This window comes from Notothenia rossii (assembly GCF_949606895.1).
Source record: "Notothenia rossii genome assembly, chromosome: 1".
Lineage (NCBI taxonomy): Eukaryota > Metazoa > Chordata > Actinopteri > Perciformes > Nototheniidae > Notothenia > Notothenia rossii.
The window spans coordinates 38,934,754-38,962,156 of record NC_136912.1 but is presented as its reverse complement, the minus strand read 5'-3'; the positions used below and the strand labels follow the sequence as shown (position 1 = coordinate 38,962,156).

Below are 27,403 nucleotides of genomic sequence, written 5' to 3'. Positions count from 1 at the left end.
CCAGGAACTCCACGATGCTGTCAAACAGCTCACAAAAACGAGCAAGGCAGTTTCCTTTTGAGAGCCAGCGGACATCAGTGTGGAGAAGAAGACGCTCAAAGGTCTCATCATTTTCCTGACACAGCTGTCGGAACAATCTGTTATTCAGGGCGTGGGCTTTTATTTTGTTTATTGCCTTTACTGCAACATTGAGAGACTCGTGGAGAGGTGGACTTTTAGATTTGGCCACAAGGTTGTGGCGGTGCAAGACACAGTGGACTGTGAGGACATGCGGGACCTGCTCCTTCAGCAGAGTGGTGAAGCCACGGTACCTGCCAACCATGGAAGGGGCGCCGTCAGTAGCACATGCGAGGATGTTGTTGATCGGGATTGACTTCTCCTGTAGATAAGCATCCAGTGCATTAAAAATGGTCTGGCCCTTGGTGTCTGTGACCAGATATTTGGAAAATAAAAATTCCTCAGCCATCTCCTGACTGTTGGAGGTGCTATAGCGGACATAGGCCATCAACAGAACATTGTTGTCAGAAGTGGTTGTCTCATCATTTCAGCGCTGGTTGTCTTGGTGGTGCCCAGCAAACAATGTGGGCTTCGTGAATAATTGGACAGCCTTCTGGGGAAAACCTGGTCTGATTAAGAGAGACGGCATTCATCCTACTTTGGAAGGTGCAAATCTCATTTCGGCAAACATTTCAGGGCTCTGTGGACTTAATCCATGACAAACTGGAGTTGAGACCAGGAGGCAGAGTCGCAGTCTTACACGCTTCTCTGCGCTCTCTCCTAGGCAGTCATCCATAGGAATCCCGACCCCAATAAAATACCCAATATTAACGGTGTGTGTGTCTGCCCAAGGACAATTTAAGGTAAAACCTAATAGAGGTGTCATACATAATAACCTAATAAAAGTAAATGTAACAACTACTACAGTGCAACAAAACAGGAAGATTAAATGTGGTCTCTTAAACATAACATCTCTAGCATCTAAAGCAATACTGGTAAATGATTTAATATCAGATTATAATATTGATATATGCTGTCTCACTGAAACTTGGTTGAGACATGAAGAATATGTCAGCATAAATGAGGCCACTCCACCCAGCCATATCAATACTCATATTGCCCGAGGCATGGGCCGAGGAGGTGGAGTTGCAGCAATCTTTGACTCAAGTTTACTTATCAATACTAAACAAAAATTAAATTATACCTCCTTTGAAAGCCTCATTTTCAGTCTTACGCATCCGACCTGGAAAACTTTGCAGCCAATCTTATTTGTTACAGTGTACCGTGCACCAGGTCCTTATTCAGAATTCTTATCAGAATTCTCTGAGTTTTTATCAGCTTTGGTACTTAAAACAGATAAAGTAATTATCGTAGGTGACTTTAATATTCATGTTGACGATGATAAAAATAGCCTTACTGTTGCATTTAACTCTATATTAGATTCTGTTGGTTTCTGTCAGAGTGTAAATAAACCAACCCACTGCTATAATCACACTCTTGACCTTGTTCTGACTTATGGTATTGAAATTGAGCAACTATTAGTCGAACCGCATAATCCTGCTTTATCCGACCATTTCTTAGTAACTTTTGAAGTACTGTTACTAGACTACAAAGCATTAGCCAAAAGCTCCTGCAGCAGAAACCTATCTGTTAGTGCTATAGCCAAATTTAAGGAAGAGATTCCACCAATACTTAACTCGATAGCATGTCTGCATGTAGGGGAGGAAACTTATACAAAATGTACACCACCCCAAATTGATCATGTTGTTGATAGTGCTACAGATGCGCTGCGAATAAAATTAGACTCTGTTGCTCCTTTGAAAAAGAAGAAAATAAAACAACATAGATTAGCTCCATGGCATAATGCCGAAACCCGCAAAATAAAGCAAAAGTCGAGACAACTTGAAAGGATATGGCGTTCCACTAAACTTGAAGAATCTCGTTTAATTTGGCATATTACTCTCAATGAATATAAGAAAGCACTGCGTAAAGCGAGAGCAGCATACTACTCTTCATTAATAGATGAGAATAAGAATAATGCAAGATTTCTTTTCAGCACTGTAGCCAGGCTGACAGAGAGCCACAGCTCGACTGAGCCTTCTATTCCCATAGCACTCAGTAGTAATGATTTTATGTGCTTTTTTAACGATAAAATTGTTACTCTTAGAAACAAAATCAATGACCTCTTGCCTTTGACCAGTATAGTGTTATCAACAGCTCCCGGAAACGTAAGTTCTAATAATATTACACTAGATAGTAAACTAGAATGCTTTTCAGCCATAAACCTTGAACAATTAAATTCAATGATTCTCTCTTCTAAACCATCAACGTGTATCTTAGACCCGATTCCAACTAAGCTGTTAAAAGAAGTTTTTCCATTAATTAGCACTTCTTTATTAAATATTATGAATATGTCTTTATTATCAGGCTATGTTCCAAAATCATTCAAAGTAGCAGTGATAAAACCGCTTCTTAAAAAGCACAACCTCGATCCAGAGGTTTTAGCCAACTATAGACCTATTTCTAATCTTCCGTTCCTCTCAAAAATTCTTGAGAAAGCAGTCGCAAAACAGCTGTGTGATTACTTAAGAAACTATGATTTATTTGAAGATTTTCAGTCTGGCTTTAGAACACAACATAGCACAGAGACAGCTCTGGTTAAAGTCACAAATGACATTCTAATAGCCTCTGACAAGGGACTTGTCTCTATTCTTGTCTTACTCGATCTTAGTGCTGCATTTGATACTATCGACCATGATATCCTATTGCAAAGACTAGAGCACTTAGTTGGCATACAGGGAACTGCTTTAGGCTGGTTTAGGTCTTATCTATCTGAACGCTCTCAGTTTGTACGTGTCAACGATGAATCTTCCATGCAAACCAAAGTTAGCCATGGAGTGCCACAGGGCTCAGTGCTTGGACCTATTTTGTTCACCCTATATATGCTTCCGTTAGGCAATATTATAAGGAATCATTCTGTAAACTTTCATTGTTATGCGGATGATACTCAACTATATTTATCAATCAAGCCTGATGAAATTAATCATCTAAATAAAATTCAAGACTGCCTCAAGGACTTAAAAACGTGGATGACCTTAAATTTTTTGATGTTAAACACGACCAAAACTGAAGTTATTGTACTTGGCCCGAAGAATCTACGAAACAAATTATCTAAAGATATATTAACTATGGATGGCATTAATTTGGCCTCCAGTGAGACTGTAAGGAATCTTGGTGTTATATTTGATCAGGATTTATCCTTTAACGCCCACATAAAATCAATTTCAAGGACCGCCTACTTCCATCTACGTAACATTGCAAAAATCAGGCATATCTTGCCTCAAAACGATGCAGAGAAACTAGTCCATGCATTTGTTACTTCAAGGCTGGATTATTGTAACTCCTTATTATCAGGGTGTACCAAGAAGTCAGTCAAGTCGCTTCAGCTGATTCAAAATGCTGCAGCTCTTGTACTAACCAGAGTTAGGAAAAGGGACCACATTACTCCTGTTCTGGCTGCCTTACACTGGCTCCCTATAGAACACAGGATAGAATTTAAAATTCTTCTTCTCGCCTACAAAGCCCTTAATGGGCAGGCGCCATCTTACCTTAAAGAACTCATTATACCCTATTGTCCTACTAGGGCATTGCGTTCCAAGAATGCAGGGTTGTTGGTTGTTCCTAGAGTCTCTAAAAGTACAATGGGAGCCAGAGCCTTTTCTTATCAAGCTCCACTTTTGTGGAATCAGCTTCCAGTTTGTGTTCGGACGGCAGACACCCTATCCGTTTTTAAGAGTGCGCTTAAGACTTTCCTTTTTGATAAAGCTTATAGTTAGGGCTGATTAGATTCAGCCCCTAGTTTTGCTGATATAGGCTTAGTTTGTCGGGGGACATCTTACTTCTTCCTTCTCTCTGTCTATACCTGTGTACTCTCATGTTCCGATTAACCCAGCTTCCCCAAATTTCTTTCTTTTTGGTGTCTATATACGCCGGGATCCGGAGTCATGGATGATCCTGCGGTCCTGTGTCATGGATTGCGAGTCCTGGATCTTGAGTCATGGCTGCGGTCCTGGATCATAAGTCCTGGATGGATATCCTCGTGGATTCATCTTCTTATTATACACACATGCATTTCAAAACATTTGGACTACCTATGTTGCAAATGTATTATCTTTTCAATTTACACACGGCATCTATTGCACGTCTGTCCGTCCTGGGAGAGGGATCCCTCCTCTGTTGCTCTCCCTGAGGTTTCTCCCATTTTTCCCTTTAAACTGTGGGGTTTTCTCTGGAAGTTTTTCCTTGTACGATGTGAGGGTCTAAGGACAGAGGGTGTCGTATTGTCATACTGATATTCTGTACAAACTGTGAAGTCCACTGAGACAAATGTAACATTTGTGATATTGGGCTATATAAATAAACATTGATTGATTGATTGATCCAGCTGAAGGCTGAATGGAGTTTCCCGCAGGATGGCACACAGCTGCTCCTCTGTATCAGCACCCATTTCATCAATCCTGCGTGCTACGGTGTCATTATTGAGTGGGATGGATTTCAGCACCTGTGTGGGATCACGCTCCATCACAGTAGATATGACCTTTTTGATGGCAGGGAGTACCAACTTCTCTCCGATTGTGAACGGCTGCCCACATTTGGCTATCAGCAAGGAGATGTTATATGACGCTATTAGCCCGCTGTCAGTCTGGGTGGTCTTCCTAGCGAAGAGACTGCTGATGGTGCTCCTACCATGTTTCTCTTTGAGGGCCTGGAAGAACGGACACTCCTTATCTGCCTTATCCGGGTGGATTTTGGTAAGGTGCTCCTTTAAACGTGAGGGTTTCATTCCCTCATTGGAAAATACATGTTCGCAAAGTAAACACATTGGGAGTTGTGCATTGGTAGGAGACGGTATGAAGCCATAGCTAAGATATTCAATAGAGTACTGTCTGCATTTTATCTTTTTCGCGGCCATTTTGCTGATGTGATATGATTTTTGTTGTTTGATGATGCTAATATTTAGGGGGGGGTGGGGGTAGTGTCACGATAACGCTAGAAGGCTAGCTGGTGACATGACAAGACATCGTGCCGGGAGCGGACCGGAAGTCGTTGTAATTTTGAACAAACAGAGCTCTGTGTGGAGCAGCCTGGCTAGCCAGCTCTTCCATGTCGTAGCAGACATAGAAACGGGTATTATTTTCATAAACTGACCACTTAGTTCGAATCTGTTAGTGGAATTTGTCATATCAAAACATATCAAAATTTAACAAAGTGACACAGATTATTAACAGTCGCGATCCCAAAATTACAACGACTTCCGGTCCGCTCCCGGCTGCTTTTTGTAGGGTACGTTCGTAAATGCGCTCAGAGCGCTCCGAGCGTCCCCGTTCCACAGTCCAGAGCGCTGCGCTCTGAGCGCTCACAGCTGGGTGCTCTGGCGGAACAGACGGGTTGTCCGAGTGGACTGACCGTTCGTGCATTTACGAACGTACCCGTAATAACACTGCTGACAGCTGACCAATCGCAAGCAGAGTTGTGGTTTCCTATAGCAACAAAAGATGCTGACAGCTGCTTTTTGTACAGGAAAAGACGCTGTGGCCAGCGTTTTTCATGACAAAAAGACATTATTCGTGAACGCCCCCCAAGAACACCTCAACGTCCCCCTTTCAAAAATATTGCTTCCAGCGCCCCCCGATGTTCTCTGAACGCCCCCTGGGGGGCGGTACCGCCCCCGTTGAGAACCAGTGCTCTAGAGAAATTAATCATATGGAGCACCTAAGGGGATATGGACCAACAAAAAACTCCTGCACACAAGAATGTTTTGCATGCTCATGTCTTACTAGTGAGCACAGCACAGGAGAGCACCAGTTATTTACAGACCGTTAAAATTATCTGTGGCAATGATAGTACAGGAATTTCTTCAGTTATATTTCACATTTGGACATTTAAGTTATCTTTTAACAATTTGTTTTAGTTTAAATCTGCAACTGGTTTTCATGTATCACATTCTGGTGTCTTTTTTTTTTAGGAATTATACCTCCCTCATCTTGACTGGGAGGACAGTGGCCTGCCTGATGATCCACACCATGGGGTCACTGTTCCTGAGACAGGCCATTTGTTGAGCCATCAACAAGAGGCAGCACTGGGGGCAGCCATAAATCCCCTGGCACAGTCCCAATCACATGGCTCAGACATTTATCTAGCTACTGTCCAGTATGTCCAACACCTTCTAGGTTTAGAGTAAAAGCACAATACACTTGCAACAGACATGTTGAGTAAGGTAAAATTATCTGAACTTTATTTTGAAATCTTGAACAATAAACCTAGCCTGGAAATTTGCACAGAATTAACAGATTATTACTTCCATAACTAAAAGCAAAACAAGAACATTGAACAGTTGACTATAGCTTTAGGTACAAGCTGAGGTATAACAGTCACACATTTTGCTACCAACATTTACACCAGCCCAAATCCAGTGTCATTTGTGCTGAGACATGCCATCAACTCTTTCTTGAATGTTGGGTAGTCTTGGTAGTGGGCAGGAATACGGAGTGTTTCAAAGCATGTGGATGACTTTGGTAGGCCACCGTTAATCACCTCCACTGTGAGGGTACTGGAAGGAGCCTCCCATCCAACCCAGAACTTTACAAGTTCCTTCAACTCATCACTGGATGCTGCAGAAAAAAACAATATATAAATACATAAATGCTTGCAGTAAAGGAGAATCCTGCACTTGATACACATTTCGCACAAGAACAAAACCAACTAAAATTCTTGTGTCAGGTACTGGGAAGAGTGGCTGAAATCGAATACATTTGGATTTGCATTAAATACACTGCACAAATCAATATTAAGGTGCTCTGACTCTTTAATCTGTTTGATAAGGCTAGAAAGATAAGACTCAGATCTGGTGTTGTACGTGAACCTCCATTAAGTACTACATTGTAACTAATATGACACGTTTGTTCTTCGACTAGGATAGATGTGGATAATGAAAACACATGTGAATGCATTACACTTAAAACATACAGTACATGCATCAATCATTGCATGAAGGAAATATACCATTTTGAATGAAGCGACAAAGGTATCCTGTGACACGGCTTTTACTTCCAAAGAGCATTCATCATCATCATCAACGTCAATCATGGTAGGCCAGTTGATGCGGTCAAGAATGCTCTACATACAAAAATATCAAACAGACAAGCCATCTGGAATAAATAATTTTTCTGCAGTTTGGAAAATGTTTCTGATTGAACACTTCATTTCCAGCTATGATCAATACTACCGGTGTTATTAGACGTATTTACCTCTGAGGTCAACACAGCACTTGACTCCTGTGGTAAAAGAATTGGAGCTGCATCTGGACGTTGATTAATGAGGGGCCACAGCATTGTGTCTTTGAGTCCTTTTCTGATTTGCTTGATTTGCCTCATGGCTTGTCCAATTACCTGTTGAGATAAAGTACAAAAACAAATCTTTATACCTTCAGTGGGATAAAAGTGTTATACAATATGTTGAATAGTGTCAACAGTATTCAATACCGCATGATAAAGAAGTCTCTCAAAGGGCCATCGCCGCTTGTCGTTAGACATCACAGGAAGGTCCCATGCCAGACACAAGGTGTTCACACTCTCCTTCTCAGCAGCTGAGAGTTCGGAGTTCCCTTCGAGCTTAAAGACACAATATGGACACACTTAAACCGAATCTAAAATGTGTTCAAATATGAATCATGTGCAATTTGGAGAATACACACTATCTGGATTTTCTCCCTTAGATCCATGTCTGGACAGTCACGAATGCTAATGGTGGCAGTTTCAGCTGTGCCTCCACACAGGATATGAACAACAGCTGGGCTTAGGCCTGTCAGTGCAGGACCTCCATGCAGGAAGCAATGGCCAATGATTCTGCCCACCATCAGAAAAAGGTCACTCTCAACCAAGAATGCAGACGATGAAGGCACAAAGTGGTCTGGCTCTCCATCGAACAGCCTTGTGACACAGCAATTTCCTGCGCAAACAGAAAAAATGTGTGGAACAATGATCATGTTATATTACTCAGCAATTCTGTGGTTGTACAGAATAAATTACATTAAAATATATATGTAGGTCTGATCGTATCTTAAATATGTTTTAATTGGATAAATTATAGATGGATTAGGAATATTGCAGCATGAACACACTTCAAATGGTAAATGGACTGTACTTATATAGCTCTTGTAGTGGCAATTTCTTATGTTACTTTATATGGTAAAGCCAAATGATTATATTATGCTTAGAAATTGTATTGGAGCAACTCGACCTGTTGTAACACAAGGGAGAATCCCGCCAAGGTCGTACCTGAAGAATGTGGCCCTCCCTATGGGAGGATTGTAAGATAACAGTTTTCTGTCAAAGTCTTTAACTTTATTACCTCCTGCACAGCATCAGTCCTCTATAAAACATACACACACATTATACCCTGTGTGTACTCCTGCAGACTAATATATACTCTGTGAGACATGTACCTTCGAGGCTTCGAATAAAGAACTTAAAAGACAACGCTGCCTGCTTTCACCAGTTTATTATTGATTACTCTCATTGTACATCTTTACAGTATTTACGAGTTTAAAATATCCACGACAAATTGGTGTCAGAAGAGTGGGATCTCTGAAAGCTCCATCGGGGACACCTACGGACGCTGGTGGTCGCTCCGGGATCCTCGGATTCTCCTCTACCTCGACAGAAAACGTACGGGACGAGAGGACCAGCGCCGGGGTGAAACCGATTGACTTCACAAGATCCAATGAACTCAAGAGGCCTTCAATGCTCGGTGAGAGTAAAACGTAATTAACCTCCATGACATTTATTAAGCGGGTTGCTCAAAAGTAGGATATTTGGTATATCCGTAGGATATTTGGTATATCCGTAGGATATTTGGTATATCCGTCGTAAAAGGTTTTACGATCAGTTTTTGTGTGATTTGTACTGAGGAAAAAATATCACATCACCGACGGGTGAAAAATAGTGTTTTGGTAACACGGGGTGTTTTGGTAACACTTAAAGACTTTCTCCATGGGGAAAAGCAAAGTAAGGGGGCAGAGCCTCCTGAGGGCCCAATTGTAGATGTCATGCGAGCAAAATATGGTGAAAGCAGTCTGTCTAAATTAAATATATGGACGGAAATGTTCGGATTTCCAAAGGGAGGATCTTTGAGTAAATTAAAAATCAAAGACCTAAAGGACAAATTACAAGAGTGTGAAGATGGAATGAGAAAGAAGAGTAAGAGTTAGAAAAGATAGAAAGTCACAGAAAGTGGTTAAAATACTGTATGAAATGGGTCACTTTATCGCTGAATGTCCAAAGAACACCCAAAAGAAAGACACTCAATCTGCTCAAAACAATGACAATTATTCAAACTGACATCGTCTGCGGGAGGAGGTGGAGGAAGAGGAGGGAATTCGGTCGAGTGAGACGGGACCTCTGCCTGCAGCATCAAAACAGGGAAGTGCCACACACACACCCATCGTGCAAGCTATTGATACATTAGAAAAATTAGAAAACATGCCTGTGGTTAAAGAGGGTACATATTTGAAATATGACACTGAAACAGCATTTAAGAAATTTCCCACACTAACTCTGGCTATCATGGGTGTTGATGTTACATTTTTGGTTGATTCTGGGGCTACACATTCTGTAGTAAAACTGGCAGATTTGCCAAATTGTAAATTTAGTGGTAGATTTATCCACTCAATAGGAGCTGCTGGTGTGACTGTAAAGGAGAAGTTTTCTGTACCAATTCAGTGTAGAGATAACGGTGATGCCAGCCATCCATTTCCCACATCAGTAAAACACAGTTTTCTTCTGTCATCTGTCTGCCCTATACATTTATTGGGCAGAGATCTGATCCTCCGGTTTGGCCTTGATCTCATTTCTACAAATGAGGGTCTAAAAGTCAGACGACCATCTCCTATTATCAGGGCCGGCCCTAGACTTTTGGGGGCCCTAAGCGAGCTTTGGCTTGGGGGGCCCCCCTCACTCTAGCGCGTTCTCACTACACACAACACGGAACCAACTTTTGTCTTATAATGTTAGCATGAGCACACATATTGTTTAAATAAGCATGTAAACACCGTGGACCTAACATCCTCTAGGGGGGGTCCTCATCTCCGCTAGGGGGGTCCGGGGGCATGCTCCCCCGGGAAGATTTTTTTTTAAAATAATGAAGTTAAAAGCATCAATCTGGTGCACTTTGAGAGCAAAATTAAGAGATCTATGGATACATCTCTCAACATCCATATGAAACAGAACTGTAAACAGATTTTATTTTTCTTATATTTTACAAATCACTCCCCTTTTAAACTGTATTCTTGTTTTGTCATATAGTATTTCATAACTGTTTTTCATTTGGTCTCTCTGGCTGTCCATCTCATAATGTGCACATAGAAATTAGATGTCAATAGGAATATCATTCAAAAGAATTATAATTTCATGTAAAAATCTGTCAGAAAAAGAGGTTGCACATTTAAATTCAGGTGTTGTTATGGCAACGTCAGCGGCCAAACAGCCACATTTACTACTGCAAATACGTTCAAACATGCTGTCGACACGTAAAGCAGTGGCATGCCACCATTTCAGCTGACCTTTTCTCAGAAATACTGTCACATAACATCATGTCAGTGCTAGGTTGATGCTTAGCTAAGCTAACTATGAAACGCTTTAACTGACAGAACTCAGTATCAACTGTGTACTGTAAGGTAGCTTCTAGCTTCATCGAACAGTAAGTCAACATTTTCCAGAGAGCTTTCTTTGAAATCACCAGGTAACGCTAAAAAACATTACATTTAGATTGTATGACTAAGTGTTTATTTAATATATCTGGCTAGCTATAGCTACTTGCTAACGGTTTAGCTTACCCCCGCGATTCAAAGTAACTTCAACGTAGCTGTAATTTATGCTTTGCTTACATGTTCGCATATCTTGGAAGTTTACTGACATTTACATACCATTTACCTGGCTCAAGGGGTTGTTGTGTGAGGCACCACTTGAGAATTGTCGTCTTTTTTGAGAAAATATGTTCTTATGTCCATCTTTGAGTCCGACTGGCAGTTTAAACATTGTCACAGCACACAGGATAGGTACCTGTCAGCCAATAAGACATATATTTATTTATTTCCATTCAACTCTCTGGTTGGTCTAGTGCAGGGGTGCCCACACTTTTTTGGCTGGTGAGCCACTTTTGAAATGACCAGCTCACCGAGGTCTACCAACCAAAAATAAAATCCCAAATTGCAAGGGTTGCTGATAAGATGTTTTATTTATACATGGGAGAACTCAAATAGGGCTGCAACAAACGACTAATTTGATAATCGATTAATCTATCGACTAATGAAACGATTAATCGACTATTCGGACTATTACTTTATGCCTTGCACAATTTCTTAAACGCTCTTATTTAGCCATCAACTTTTAGATTTAGCTTGAGGTTGTTTTAGGCATGTGGAAACTAACAATGAAGACAATAAAGATGAATACTTGATTCAAAAATACATATATTATTCAATTAACTTAACAAATTGTGAACAAAATTAACATTGCTTTTTATTTAAATTGAATAAATAATGTTTCACATCAGAAGAAACAACAATTGTTTAACAAATCGTATTAAATAATGTGATGACAGAATTGTAAACAGAATAACTGAAACTTTAACAAAATAAATAACTCAGTTACCTGTAATCATTAACCCATGTTTGTATCATTGAGTTAACTCCGTGTGTTGCTGCTAGCATACATAGCACCTGACGTGGTAACGTTACTCGTGGATGGAGCTACAGAGCTACTAGAAAGACAGTCGAACCTGGTGCATTCCTCCGTCTGAATGTGGTGCACTTTTGCTAAATGTTTAGACAAATTGCTCGTCTTACCGCCCTTACATGCTAAACTCTTATTGCACTCTTGGCAACGAGCATTGTCCACCTCAAGACGGGTAACCACACCTTGGAGCGCTTCTCTCCGCTATCCCCGCCGTGTGTTGCTGCATGTAGCAGCTGCGTGTGTGTAAACTGCCCCGCCCCCTCGCACACAGACGGGGGAGAGAGATCTTGTCTGGATTTTTCGTGTTTATCGTGTTATGAACTCCTGAATTAAGTGGCAGGGAGGCCAAGGGAGGAGGGATCATGTTTATTTTAACGGAGCTGGATTTTTTTTTTTATGAATGACTCGCGATCTACCAGCATTGCCCCCGCGGTCGACGCGGTCGACGTACTGGGCACCTCTGGTCTAGTGTCTTGCCTCTGTTGCATTCACTGAACACGGGAAATTACAATTCTGCCGTCCTCTCTAGTGTCATGATGAGGTTCAGGTAAAGCATGGTGGATGTATTATATGATTGACTCAATAATATAATACATGACTTTGAGAGTAGGCAATCTAGGCATATTAACACAATTAATTAAACATACTTATCACGACGACGGTGTACTGAGATTATTATTATTATTTTTTTATTATTTTTTTTTTGTTGCTGCGGGGCCCTAAGCGGCCGCTTATGTCGCTTAATGGGTCGGGCCGGCTCTGCCTATTATGGTCCAAAAGCTCGAATTTGACGAAGAATTGTTGTATGTGTATCAATGGCTGGCAACATTTCCTGATTCTCAGAAACTGTTGCGTTTGGCCCGTCAGCGTGTCTCCTCACTGGCTGTGTTTATGGAAACTCCTCATTTGCATTGCACTGCTAGTGTTTCTGATGATAAATGCAAATACTATGATGAACAGTTTCTGTTGGAATGTGTGAATGATGAAATCATGCTCAAAACGATGTATTGGAGCTCGCTGTGCAGCGCTATTTCTGTCACACTCACACCCGCACAACACCAGCTGTTTCAAATCCCAGGGGCGGTCCCACACATTTCACTAGCAAGGGGCCCCACTGATAAATGGAGGGATTTGGGTCCATTCGTTAAAGATTGGGAATCTATTACTGATTGGACAGCCACACACACACCTCAGATCATGTACTCTATGTTACATGATGTTTTCACTGTTGTAGACCTCTCAAATGCATTTTTCAGTGTCCCTGTACACAAAGACAGTCAATTTTGGTTCGCATTTGAATATGAGGGTAAGCCATACACATTCACACGTTTGTGTCAAGGCTACTGCGAATCTCCCACTGTGTACAACCAAGCATTGTGTACAAGTTTGGCCTCTCTACAAGTTTCCAAAGGCACCGCTCTCATACAATATGTTGATGACCTCATGATTTGCGCACCCACAGCAGAACAGTGTGAAGCTGATACCATCTCCTTGTTACAACACCTCGCAGCTGAGGGCCAAGGCCAGTTTGTCTAAACTTCAGTATGTGCAAAAGACAGTTACATTTCTGGGTCACATCATTTCAGGAGAGGGAAAAACACTTTCAGATAAGCGTATTGCATCATTGGCTGCTCTGCCAAAACCTGTCACTAAGCGACAGATGATGTCATTTTTGGGTATGTGTTCATACTGCAGGTTATTCATTCCTAACTATTCTCCGCTCGAACAGCCACTCCGTACAATCACGCATGTCACCGGTTTGAAACCTGCGGATCACCTTATATGGACGCCGGAAGCCGACGAAGCCTTCATTAACATGAAGCTGGCTCTCCAATCCCCGCCGACGCTAGGTCTGCCTGATCCTACCAAGCCTTTTACACAGGCAGTAGATGAACGCGATGGGTGTATGACCTCAGTTCTCCTTCAAGATCATGGGGGAAAACAGAGGCCTGTTGCCTATTTTTCCTCCAAGCTGGACACTGTAGCTGCTGGCCTGCCTAAATGTCTCCGTGCAGTTGCTGCAGCTGAAAAAGCTCTCAACTCCTCACGTGACATTGTAGGTTATGCACCTTTAACACTGTTGGTTCCACATGCTGTTTCTCTCATCCTCTGTGAACAGAGAACATCACACCTCTCTGCTGCACGTTATCTTAGGTATCACACATGCCTGTTAGACATGCCTAATGTTGAAGTCAAACGCTGTACCACTCTGAACCCAGCATCTCTTATGCCTCTCCCAGAAGACGGTGACGAACACGACTGTGTTGCCGAGCTTCTTATTGTATGTACTCCCAGACCTGACTTAAAAGATGTACCCCTGACCAACCCTGACCTTGTTTTGTATGTTGATGGGTCCGCCTCTCGCGACCCTGTGGGCACTAATCGGGTGGGTTTCTCTGTTGTTTCAGATTCTGCTGTCCTCTGTTCCGGACCGCTCCCATGCCACCTCTCAGCACAAGCAGCAGAGCTCATAGCACTCACTGAGGCCTGCACTTTGGCAAAAGGCAAATCTGTAACTATCTACACTGACTCACGTTATGCCTTCGGGGTAGTACACGATTTTGGGGCTATCTGGAAGTGTAGACAATTCCTGAAATCTGACGGTAAGCCAGTGCTTAACCATGTCCTAGTTGCAGGCTTATTGGACGCCATTCTGCTCCCGTCTGAGGTCACAGTATGTAAATGTGCTGCACACACCAGCAACACCGACCCCGTTTCATTAGGAAATGCTGCTGCTGACTCAGCTGCAAAGGCAGCCGCCCTGATTCCTCTCGCACCACACGCACACTCGTTTGTTAACATCCCTGTTTCCTCCATCACTGACAATATGTCGTCACTAACTGCCATGCAGCAGTAAGCTCCACTAACAGAAAAAGCACAGTGGAAAACTGCTGGTGCTACCTTTGACCCCACCTCCAGCATCTGGGTTGGTCCAAATTCCAATCCATGTCTCCCGAGGCATTTTTTCTCACATTTTGCTAAATTGACACATGGGTTGGATCATGTGTCAACAGGGGGGATGTTAGAGGCTATCAATCAACATTGGTTCACAAGGGGATTCACAGTAACAGCTCAAAAGCATTGTGAAGCATGCTTAATTTGCATTACGCAAAATTATGGTAGACCGGTAAAGGTTACAGGAACAGGTGCACACCCACCCCCAACTAGACCATTTGAGCACCTAATGCTGGATTTCATCGAACTTAGTCCATCCGAGGGTAAGAAACACTGTCTTGTAATGGTTGACATGTGGTCCAAATGGGTTGAAGCATTTCCGGTAAACGCACAGACAGCAAATGCTGTGGCTAAAGCTTTACTAAGGGAAATTATTCCTAGATGGGGGATACCAAGCAAGATCTCTAGCGACAATGGTTCACATTTTGCTAATGAGGCCATTGCACAGATAGGAGAATACCTTGGCATGGACATCAGAAAGCATTGTGCTTACCATCCACAGAGTGGTGGTGCGGTGGAAAGAGAGAACGGTACAATCAAAAACAAGCTAGCAAAATTCTGCGCAGACACAGGTTTATCCTGGACACAAGCCCTGCCCATTGTGCTGATGTACATGAGGATGCGGAAACGAACACGGAGTCAACTCAGCCCGTTTGAGATCCTTTTTGCAGCTCCTCCACAGATTGGGATCAAGGCTCCAGGATGTCCTCTCCCCTCCACAACTTTGTGTGAGGATGCTATGTTGTCATATTGTGTTAACCTGTCATCCAATTTAGCAGATATCAGACGCCAGGTAGCGGCAGCTCTACCTACCCCTGCTACTGGTCCACTCCACCGTATCCAACCAGGCGACTTCGTGCTGGGCAAGGACTTCCGGAGAAAGAGCTGGAGATCCAGCCGTTGGCAAGGTCCCTACCAGGTGCTTCTCGTCACCCAGACAGCGGTCAAGGTCGCCGAGAGAGCCACGTGGGTCCACGCCAGCCACTGCAAAGCTGTCATCTCCGCCCCAGTCTAGCCGGTCCAGTAGAAACAGACGACGACAAGTGACGTGCCAAGTCACCACCAGCACCACACACGCAGCACATACACCCTAGTACCACACACAAGACTCATGGGCGACGGCCAGCTGTGCTTTTTCATATGCCTCTGGTTCCTCGTCTGTGCCGTCATGGTGTGGGGTTTAATTGACATGGTCATGAAGGCACGGGCTCAGTCAGACTAGACACATCCACGAAGTAGACGACAACACCAACATAAACTGTTTGCCTGATCGCTGGCGAGTGATTGAAGATGGAACCCCTCGGACAAGAATTGGCTAACGCCCACCTGGAAAGACGACAACGCAACCGTGAGCAATGCAGAAACTGTTGGAGGGTCTGGACACTAGTAGAGTGGATCCTTTGCATATTCCTTATGGGTTTTGTGTTTGCCATAATCCTATACTTCATGTATCCATGGTTAGTACACAACCCTCTAATCAAAGTCAAAGTAGCAAAAAGGTACGTTGGGGAATCCGGGAGAACCGTATGGTCAAAGGGGCTTATCAAAGCAGGGATTGGTAACATTACTCTGGGAGAAGGGGAAGATAGCACAGTGCAGTTAGACCCGTGTAACTACTTCCCTTGCCCCGACCCTATGAAGCTGGGGCGGGCAGACGTTTACATCTGCTATGTAATAGATGGCACTTACACTAGTACCCACTGTTCCGGAGGATGGGCTTTGGTTTTATGGACCACCTCACGCAAGGACTGGGGTTATACCTTATGGGCCGACAAAACAAAAATCAAAAGGAGACTATCTATCTCTAAAGTCAACTCATCAAGTCCCGCCGTCCTACTACAACTACAGAAGGCCAAAATATCAGACAGGGGCTATTACGTTGTTTGCGCGTATGTATCTCGCAAAGACCCATGTGGCGCGTTTTATATAGACATCACCCCCAAAAACGACACCCCTAAAGGCAAACCTCTAACACAACTTCTAACATCAATAGGTACATCAACCATTCTGAAACATGACCCTTCCGTAGGTAACAGCATTGACGACTTAAAAGACGACGTTTGGAAAACTAGTAATAGACTAGACGGTAACGTATGGTGGCACACTCTAAGGTCATTTCTGCAGGCCGCAGGGCAAAACGGTTCGTGTTATGCATGCACCCTTTTCCCCCAGGACTCATCAATGGCATAACCTGTTCGCCCACGACCTCTAAACAACACAGAACAGCTGTGTGCCTTTATGGCCCTGACCGGGTCTACCAGAGAGTTGAATAAATGGTATTTTGCAAACGCCTCTCTTCCAGCACCATGTGAGCACATGGTGAACGCCACACTGCACGCAATAAACTCCACCGAGATGATGACTAACTCCTTCGAATTGTACGACCCGGTGGCACGCGTTCACCCCAGCCGTCTAGAAAACCTTACCCATAGTCTCTGCATTAGTAGAAGGAAAAACCGCATAGGCTTACACCTTGGCACAACCACGGGTTGTACTCGTATCATAAAAAACACATGCGGCGCTGAAAAATTCAATCTCAAAGACTGTCTAGTAAAAGGATTTCCCGATAGAATCAATTCGTCCCAAGCATTCCCTAATGTCACGCACACCTCTCTTCTCCTAGCATGGCCTACCGATGCTGGGGCAGGGGCTCCGCAAGAGTATGTGTGGCTGTGCGGAAACAAGTTGTATCAAGTCTTAGCACCCTTTTGGACGGGCACGTGCACCTTAGTGGATTTGACTCCAGCAATCACCGTTCTCGACTCATTGATGCATACCACACACCACTATCCAGAATTCAGACATCCCGACCACCATAGGGCTAAGAGGGCTTCAATGACATCTCAGGGCGAGAAGGGTTTCAGCGGGGCGTTCCCCTGGTGGGGCTCCGTGAATAACGCTCATAATATAGACAAAATAGACACACGATTGGAAAACCTCACTTTCGAAGTTACTCAAGGTTTTCAGGCGCTGAATCCGTTTATGGTAGCAACTAGAAATATGCTAATGCAACATCAATTTGCTCTAGATATCCTGTTTGCCTCAACGGGGGGGGGCCTATGTCACGTTATTGGAGACTCTTGTTGCACATACATTCCAGACATATCAGAGAACATGACTCGTACCAAAAAACACCTTAACGCACTTCTGGCAGACATGAAGGCTGACGATGTGGACTACGACCCTATAGGCTGGGACTGATGGTCCTGGCTCACATCGGGAGGGTGGGAAGGTTGGCTGGCCAGAATAGTCACGCCACTCCTCAACATCTTAGCCTTGCTCCTCTGTTGTACATGCTGTGTAGTTCCCCTCATGAAGAAATGTTTTTCTAGTATGATCTCCTCTGCATTCGTACAATACACCGCTCTACCTCAAACCATTGACAATGTTACGACCAACCCAGATTCAGCCCCCACTGATTCCGACACTGAAGAGTCAGACACTGAACTGTAAAATTGTGTGTAAAATTGCCATTCCCTCTTTTCAGTATTCTTTTGCTTTCCACATACGGAGTCTGTCCTCCACAAAAACAGCAACTTTCCATGATATGTTTATGATGTGTTTACTTAAACCAGCAATGGAATGTATTCATTGATGTGTTATATCAGTCTATCCTGTCTGATATTTTATTTTCTTGATTGATCACATATGATCAAAAGGGGGGGAATGTAGTGGCAATTTCTTATGTTACTTTATATGGTAAAGCCAAATGATTATATTATGCTTAGAAATTGTATTGGAGCAACTCGACCTGTTATAACACAAGGGAGCATCCCGCCAAGGTCGTACCTGAAGAATGCGGCCCTCCCTATGGGAGGATTGTAAGATAACAGTTTTCTGTCAAAGTCTTTAACTTTATTACCTCCTGCACAGCATCAGTCCTCTATAAAAAATACACACACATTATACCCTGTGTGCACTCCTGCAGACTAATATATACTCTGTGAGACATGTACCTTCGAGGCTTCGAATAAAGAACTTAAAAGACAACGCTGCCTGCTTTCACCAGTTTATTATTGATTACTCTCATTGTACATCTTTACAGTATTGACGAGTTTAAAATATCCACGACACTCTTTATCCAGTCTTTAAGACCCCTCAAAGCACTTTACATACTACATGTCATTCACCCATTCATACAGAGCAGTGTACCTTACTCTATAGGACCTAACATTCACACACATTCACACACCGCTGGCCATGCCATCGGGAGCAACTCAGGGTTAAGTATCTTGCCCAAGGATTTGTTCGAACCCACAACCTTCTGGTTGAAAGACGACCGCACTCCCTCGCAGCCACAGTGGCCCTACAACACATATATATATATATATATATATTAGGGATGCACCGAATATTCGGCCGCCGAAAATTATCGGCCGAAAATGGTTAAAAAGGCCCTTTCGGCTTTCGGCCGAAACGTGTTGTTGTGATGACGTAATCAAAACGCGGCGAGAAGCACGGCGCGCGACCATGCTCGCGGCTGGCTCACAGCCAACTTGTCTGCCGCTTGGAGATATATAAAAATATCAGAGAAAGAGGCGCGGATTGCGATTTGTAAAACGTGTTCAGCTGACATTTCTCGAGGGGGTGTAACTGCAAAGACTTTCACCACTAGACACCCGGACAAATATGCGGAGTAAGATCAAATCACAAGCACTGACAGCGGGAGACTGTTCAGCGCTGCCTCTCATGTGCTTGATGAGAAGAGGAACAGACTTATGGCTGATAAATCAGAGAAACTACTGTTCATTAAAAAGAACCTCCCACTTTTCCTTAATAAGTAGACAAGGCTGGCTTATCATAAGCTTATCTAGTTCTACAAGTCTACTCTATACCCACTTTCCTGAACAAATTTCATTGTGAGTTATAATTCACCATCTCAGGTTATCATTAGGGGAAAATGACAGCAGCACAGTGTTCAATATTGTACTTTCGGTATCTAAATGATACAATGTTGTTTACATTGCTCATGAGGACAGACCACCTTATTTGCAGATTCTTGAAATTGTAATTTAATTTGTAATTGATTGTGGATTTTGTATCCAGTTTTCACTTTATGTATCTTTATACAATGTTTACTACTTTGCTTATGAGGACAGACAGCCTTATTTACAGATTCTTGAAATTGAATTGTAATTTCATTTGTAAATAGTTACATTCATGTGGATTTATCCAGTTTGCACATTTGTATGCATGCACTTATAGGTGCATTTGTTGTTATTGAAGGCCTGGCTGTTACAGTCTTTATTTACACTATTTTGTTGTAGGCCTACTGGCCTAGATGTTTCTGCAGTTTTAAAGCACCTTGGCTTTGTTCTGAATGCACTTTGTTGTAGTTATCCTACAGAGAAAAGAAAATGCACTTGACTTGGAATTAATTTACTGTATGCATTCAAAAGTGCTGAATAAATGTTTTATGGACCCATAATAGTGATTATTATTTAAGTTAAGTTTTGCCATAATCATTTATTTTTCCATAATCAGGTACCTGAACAACATTGGTAAAAAATGTATACATTATATATATATATATATTTCTATTAATCATTTTCGGCCTTTCGGCATTCGGTTTTCGGCCAACTGTTTCCTATTTTCGGTATCGGTTTCGGCCAAGAATTTCCCATTCGGTGCACCCCTAATATATATATATATATATATATATATATATATATATATATAAGACACCCTACCAAAGTTCAAGTTAAAACCCTCTTTCAGCTTCTGCATCACAATGGAAAAACCAGTAGCGGTTCACTCCCTCTCCGATTGCAGGATCACCTAGCAATTATAAGAAATGTAAATATTCTGGGTATTTTTTGTGAAAAAAACAACTGCACTAAAACAAAAAGAGCAAACCTTCAAGTCTGCATTGCATAGGATTTGCCAAATCTACATTGCGTGCCTTGTAAAATGCAATGAAAGCCATTTCTTGGTCTGAGATGCTGTAGCCCAGGTTAACATGCAAATGCAGCGGCTTCCCTGATGCATGAATGTCCAGCATTGTTTCTCTGTACAGCCGAGCAGCCCTGGCTGGGTCTGGTATAGTTTTCCAATCTATAATTTAATAAAGATTTAAAAAGCTATAAACCAAAGGTTTTAAACTAGGACCACTAGCAGGTTGTTACAATACACAACACACCTTCAGTTGTGTTGGCAGGTCTAGAGGGTCCGGCAGAACTTGTTGGCTGATTTTGCCATGGTGTCACCTGTGAAGATGTGGCAGATGGTTCTTCCATTGCCTCTACATTCACTCCGGCGCCACCATACGAAAGCCCTTCCAGAGTTGATGGCCTCAAAGACAAAATATTCTCCATATTGAAATATGACACATGTACAATTGAGTCCAACGTTAAATTCAAAAGGAACAAAAGTGGTCTAAAGCTGTAGGGAAATAATGAAAATATTCCAAGTTCAGATGTTTTCCTCCACTTTATAAATTCTGGAACGACCTGCATGTCCTCTGTCTTTTAGTGGTCCCTTTAAGTTGTACATATGTGTGATATCTCAGATTGCATGGTCAAGTCTAGAGATCGGTGAGGCCACGGCAGCACGGCAGCACTTTGACTTTATTGTTTTCCATAAAATATTGTTTTTCAACAGCCTGGAGTAATGTTAAGTATTTATACTCATTAGTAACCATGTTAAATGCTCAGCGTATTTTGTGTAATTTTAAGGAAAGAAGAATTCAAACTTTGAAATAAACTTTTATCTATGATTACTGGATATGTGAACTTGTATGCATCTGACAAAAAAAGGCACATTTGTTAAGCCCCAAGGCTAAACTATACAGGACAACAATATACCTCTCAACGCAGGCACTGGCATGCATCTCGATGATGTCAGCAGGATACACTACTTGGCATATGGGACACTCTTTCTCACTCGCGACTGGGGAAACAATGAAGCCAAAATAACTGACAACGGCTCAGAAATGTCAAATATAAATGATCTGCGCAAGCAGAGGAAACATTTCAACAACAACTTTGTGATCACTGGGAAACAAATAAGAAAGACATAGAAGGAAGCAGATCAGACTAATGACTAGACAAATAATTATATGAATAAGTACACCACAAGTGAAGTTATATATTATCATTGATGAGTGTAGCATAGAATTATGTTAGTTTAATTTTTTGTGTCATGAAAGTGTATTCACACTTACTATTGTCTTGATCATCATGGTCTTGTGTTAGTTATTGAGTTATCTTTGTAATAAAAAAAAAGCGGGCACTCTACAATACAACAATAAACAATAGGAGTGTCTTGGTGGAGACCTCACGGATATGTGTAATTTACACAGCGGCATTCAACCACAAAGTGTTTTAAAACATTTTGAATCACTCAATATGTAAATTGGTCGGTGCAGGTAAGCATTCTCTGGCTGAGGGACAATCTAATTCTAAGACATGCTCAACTGGGGCGGTAGCTTAGCCCTCATCCTAAATAAGAACCAAAACGAAAATTAGCCTAGCTTGTTGTAAACTAGCTCCTGCAGTCTGCTCATACTCATGAAACAGTAACTTAGTTGAGTTAACATTGGCTTTTTCACCAGAAAAATTAACAGACTCACCTGTTGGCCGCTCATTGTGAAATGAGTTCGGGAAACAGATCGCTGGATCGCTAGAAACTGTCATCAGACTGGCAAGGGCCAGCGCCGTATAGACTGAGAGTTACGTCATCTCCGTTCACTCCAATGGACCACTTTTTTACAGCAATGGCGGATCGTGGAGCCTCTCAATCGTTCCCCGGAAGTTAGCGCCAAGGCTAGCAGAGCTGTAGAGTTGCAGCATAATAGACCGTTCGTGACGGACTTTTAAAGGTAAGAAGAAGTTTAAAGATTTATATTGCGGATATTATCAGTACATCTGATTCAAATGAACATGTGTATTAAAGGATGTCAGTGGATTATCCCTAAATTAGTAGATTTAGGGAACGTTTACAGATAACAGATAAAGCTAGGATTCCGGATCAAGTTAGCAACACACGTTGAACAGCCTTTTAATTGTAAATTCCGTTCTCTTAATGTCATTTCGTCCAACGTTGTTGAATTAGAGAAGAGGGTCTTCTAAAAGGGATTGTATGCGGGGGTGGAGGGAGTTAAATATTAGATAAATATAACTTTGGTGCGTGTAAGAGTGAGTGTTTTTAGCAGAGCCATATTGTGTCTTTGTGATTATGTTGATTATTACCTGTCTGTATAATGTTGCAGCTCAGCTGATTTTGGATTGATGGCAAAGGGAGAGGGACTTAAGTGAGAGTGAAAACACAAGGTAAGTTTAATACTACTGTTTTATATAAGTAAGCATACTAAACATGTATTCTATCACTGTATTATATAAGTAATCTTGTTAGTAACCTACTGTATGGCAGGTGGAGGGGCAGTGATGTTACAGGTGGAGGAGCAAAACTGCAAGACTGCAAACTCACAAGACAGAGAAATCAAAGTTTGTTCTCCAGAGAAGAGGTTGATTTCACTTCATTTATTTCATATTTTCTAAAGATGTGGAAATGGCAAAAAAAAGAACTTGAGAGCTGTAACCAAGACAACTGTTACAACATGAGTAGAGAGCCACCAAGGTTTTTCAAGTCCCTCTCTTACTCCATTTTGCCAACCCAAACTTCCAGGTACATGACGGGACACCTTGCTTGTTTTTGTTGTTTGCGCTCCTCTGGCTGGGTGCTGGCAGGTGGAGGGGCAGTGATGTTAGCTGTTACACACCAGGCTCAAACGTAACACATTGCATCCTTCTTTGCAGTGTCCTTATTCCTGGAAGGGGAATCTGCAATTCCTGCAGAGTTTTGTAACCCGTTGGTCCGCACGCAAAGCACATTTTTAAAGCCTTCTTAATTGTCTCATTGCTCCATTTCATCCCCTTTGTGGTGAGTCTGCCTAATGCCTTAAGTTGGTCTTTTGAAAACGTTTTCTTATATTTGTTGTCCCTAATTTTCATTGTTTTCTTGAGAGCTGCATTTTCCTTCCTGATTTTTCTTAGTGCAGACTTAGCTTTTTTGGTGATTCCTTCTTGGCTCTTTAATTTTCTCTTACATTTTTTTAATAGATCTGTTTGACTGGCTGCTGGTTCCCTCTTATGCTGACTGGCTGCTGGTTCCCTCTTATGCTGACTGGCTGCTGGTTCCCTCGTATGCTGACTGGCTGCTGGTTCCCTCGTATGCTGACTGGCTGCTGGTTCCCTCGTATGCTGACTGGCTGCTGGTTCCCTCGTATGCTGACTGGCTGCTGGTTCCCTCGTATGCTGACTGGCTGCTGGTTCCTTCGTATGCTGACTGGCTGCTGGTTCCCTCGTATGCTGACTGGCTGCTGGTTCCCTCGTATGCTGACTGGCTGCTGGTTCCTTCGTATGCTGACTGGCTGCTGGTTCCCTCGTATGCTGACTGGCTGCTGGTTCCCTCGTATGCTGACTGGCTGCTGGTTCCCTTGTATGCTGACTGGCTGCTGGCTGAGTGGGTGGTGTCCACCCTCCCTGTCTCTCCTCATTAGCCATGTCCTCTCTTTCTTCACCCTCACTTTCCTTTCTCTCAGTCTCCTCATCCTTTCTTCCCTCAATCTTTGAGACTAATGTAAGTAGAAGACATGGCACTGTAGATTTTTGAACATTTAAAATATTATACCACTTAAAAATAAGAAATATGACTTTTGTTACTAAGAGTTCATACTTATTATACCTGTGTCACCTTTCACACTATAGCTGTGATCATGAGCTATGGGCTTTGTAGATACAGGTCCCGGGGTGAATCGTGGTGCAGGGGCCCTTCTCTTTTTGACCACAGGGCGATGCACGAAGATGGTGGGTATAGCCTCTGCTCTCAGCCTAGTCTTGCCCTTTTTTGTCTTGACAAACTGGTCTGCATTAAAATGTGCCTGCGGAGTGACTTGAGGTTACTTCACACACAGAACAACTCAGTTTTGTCTGCCCACATACATATTCCATAGTGGTTGAATACACGGTATTAGGAAACACTTTATACTTACTGGACATGTTATACTCATTACATACTGTATATAAAATATGACCAAGAATGTGAGACAACTTTATAGAAATTCATATCACATCTGTTACTGATGCCATTTGTCATACTTTGTTAAACTCACAGATAATAAAGTTCCATAACTTCAGTTGGGAACAAAGACCACACCTTATCTCCCCAAGGCAATTTCCCATCCAATAGGTGTGCTATATAGGTGTGGACAACCCTTTCTCCTGTCTGTTACTCCCTCTTTCAGCACAAGAACCAGAGGGGGATTCAATGGAGCCTGAATACCTGCACTGAGACCCTCACCCTGCACCCGAGTCTCAACTCTGTGTTTTTCAAGCCTTTCCCTATTTTTTTGTATTAAACAAAACATTAAGCTTTCCCAATGGTGTGGTTTTTGTTTTGTGAAAAAGTGCAAATGCAGTGTTTGTATACAATAACCTCACATATTCTTTTGCTGTTGATCATGAAATTGCTCCTGCTGACTTGAGCCAGCCATTTTTTCCTGCGCTCTGTGTCAGTGGGGAAGCTGTACATTCATACTCCTTTCTCTGAGCGATTTGAGCATCCCCAGGCAGCACAGCAAACCATGGTGGCGACTAGGAGGCAGCACAGCAAACCAGGACAACACGGAGGAAAAGGCACAGACAAACTGCATGATATGCTATTCAATGTTTATTGAATTCCATGTATTTGCAATGGATGTTCCTAAAACAACACATTTAACATCATCATCATCATCATGCTGCTGCTGCTGCTGCTGCTAGTCCTTTGATAGTCACCTGTCGGTCTCCTGTCCTTTCTGAAAGCCATAAAGATGACATTAGTCATTTAGATAACTTGTGTCCTCAATTACCATGGGATTACTGAAACTACCATGAATTTAAGAAAATGGTAGAAATTAATCTAATCTGAATTTTGAAGCATTCCTTTAGATCCCCTCCCTCACTACCATACAAGTTTAAGAAGATAATATTGGTTTTAAAGAATTCAAAGCTATAAACAGCAACAGGCTCTTTAACCAAGGCACTGTTAGCCTAACATGTAAACTAGTTGCTCACACTAATCCTAATATTATCACTAAATATTAGCAAATTCTATTTTATTTTTTAAAACATATTGATGTAAATACATACACATATCGATTTGTTGTATAAATATTGCAAATTAAAACCTTTATTCACTAATAATTACCAAAAATCGTAGTTCTATCTCCTGTTATCAATGCATTCACATTGCCCGACATGAACTTCCGGGGAACGATCCTCGTCTGCATGAACCACGTGACGATAACCGTTTTTGGACTTCCGCTGTCGTAACTCTTCTATCTATATGGCGCTGGCAAGGGCTGCTCAACCTCCCGATGGACTCAGTAGCGCCCCCTGCTGCCGTGGAGCATGAGCCCATAATGTTAATGTGTACACTGTGGTGATTGACATTACTCACCCACGGATCGATGGGTTGGGGTATTGTTCTGCACGGATATTTTAGTGAACCGGACTTCCTGTTTCCGCCGTTCTTCGCTTCCCGGGCATGAAATTGTTTACAATGGTTTTCAGATGCTAAATAAAAGTCTAGCTTGTACCTTTGATACCCTGACTCCCATCTCTTGGCACCACAACACTGCCAAAAGAGTGTAGTTGTTTTTATTTCATATTGCACTACTTAGAACTTGATTGTTGAGGCCACAATAAAGATGCCTGCTTTATTGTTATTGCACAGATTACAGGTACTGAGACAACGAAATGCAGTTTAGCTTCTAACGGTGCAACAAGCAGTAAAGTGAAAAGTAATATACACAATCTACAGAATAAAATATATAATGAATTGAATTATGAATAAACAGTGAGGGGTATGAATACACTATATATACACAGCAGCCTGTGAGCAGTAATAACAGTGTGTATGAATATGCTAAGATATATAAAGTATGAAAACGGTAAGCAGTGCAAGTATAGCATACAGATGGAGCGATTCATTTCGGACAGTTTGAAACGCGAGGGCCGTGATTGGTACGTGATCTGCCCTCGCTCAAGGGAAAACCTCCAGCTTGACTTGAGACCGCCCCCGTGATAGATAAATGTATTTATAATGAAGCCAGCTGCAATGGATCATTGATCCACCAGGAGGTGCAGTGGGGTTCCACACTGGAGCTCATGTGAAATAAAGTCAGATACAGTACGCTGGATGTACAGCGGAACTTTGTTAAGATCCATATGTCACGGATATCATACTCTGTGCTAAATAAGAGACATGTAATCATTTACAAAACATCAACATGTTGTTATTTAACAAAATAATTTTGTTATTCGAAAAAAACGAACGGGAGGAAATGCAGCCCGGCTCTCGATTTTTAATCCTAATTTAATCATCATCTTCACCACGATCATTTATGTTTATGTTCGCCGAATTGACATGAAATCACTGACACATATGAATATACTGTATTCAACTTCATTAAAACGTTATTAACGTGCCTAAACTCAGTAATTCACCAAAAATATGTATATTTTAATGGGGTTTCGTCGGTCGATCAGGATCCCAAAGTGTAGCGGAGGGATCCTCATCTGGATGAAGGGTGTTATTTTCCCCATAAAGAACAAGTCGCTGCAAATTATCCCGCTTATTACATGGCCACATTCTCAACAAAGTAACGACATGACTCC

General features: G+C 42.2%; 1 protein-coding gene and 1 long non-coding RNA gene across 2 annotated transcripts; one reads left to right on the top strand and one right to left on the bottom strand.

The window, feature by feature from the left end:
• Nucleotides 1-6,023: 6,023 nt before the first annotated feature.
• LOC307015326 (uncharacterized protein) lies at nt 6,024-22,407 on the bottom strand. The gene is made up of 8 exons (XM_079643838.1): nt 22,315-22,407; nt 21,548-21,632; nt 20,884-21,035; nt 7,751-8,004; nt 7,539-7,667; nt 7,305-7,445; nt 7,060-7,173; nt 6,024-6,668 (listed from the first exon to the last, which is right to left on the bottom strand). The coding sequence occupies exons 1-8, from the start codon at nt 22,376-22,378 to the stop codon at nt 6,651-6,653; spliced, it is 957 nt and encodes a 318-aa protein (XP_079499964.1). The 5' UTR covers nt 22,379-22,407; the 3' UTR covers nt 6,024-6,650.
• A 38-nt stretch (nt 22,408-22,445) lies between these two features.
• LOC307015519 lies at nt 22,446-25,047 on the top strand. Its single transcript, XR_013801562.1, has 4 exons — nt 22,446-22,563; nt 22,954-23,208; nt 23,501-23,624; nt 23,804-25,047. It is a non-coding gene; the product is annotated as an uncharacterized lncRNA (long non-coding RNA).
• The last annotated feature ends 2,356 nt before the right edge of the window (nt 25,048-27,403 follow it).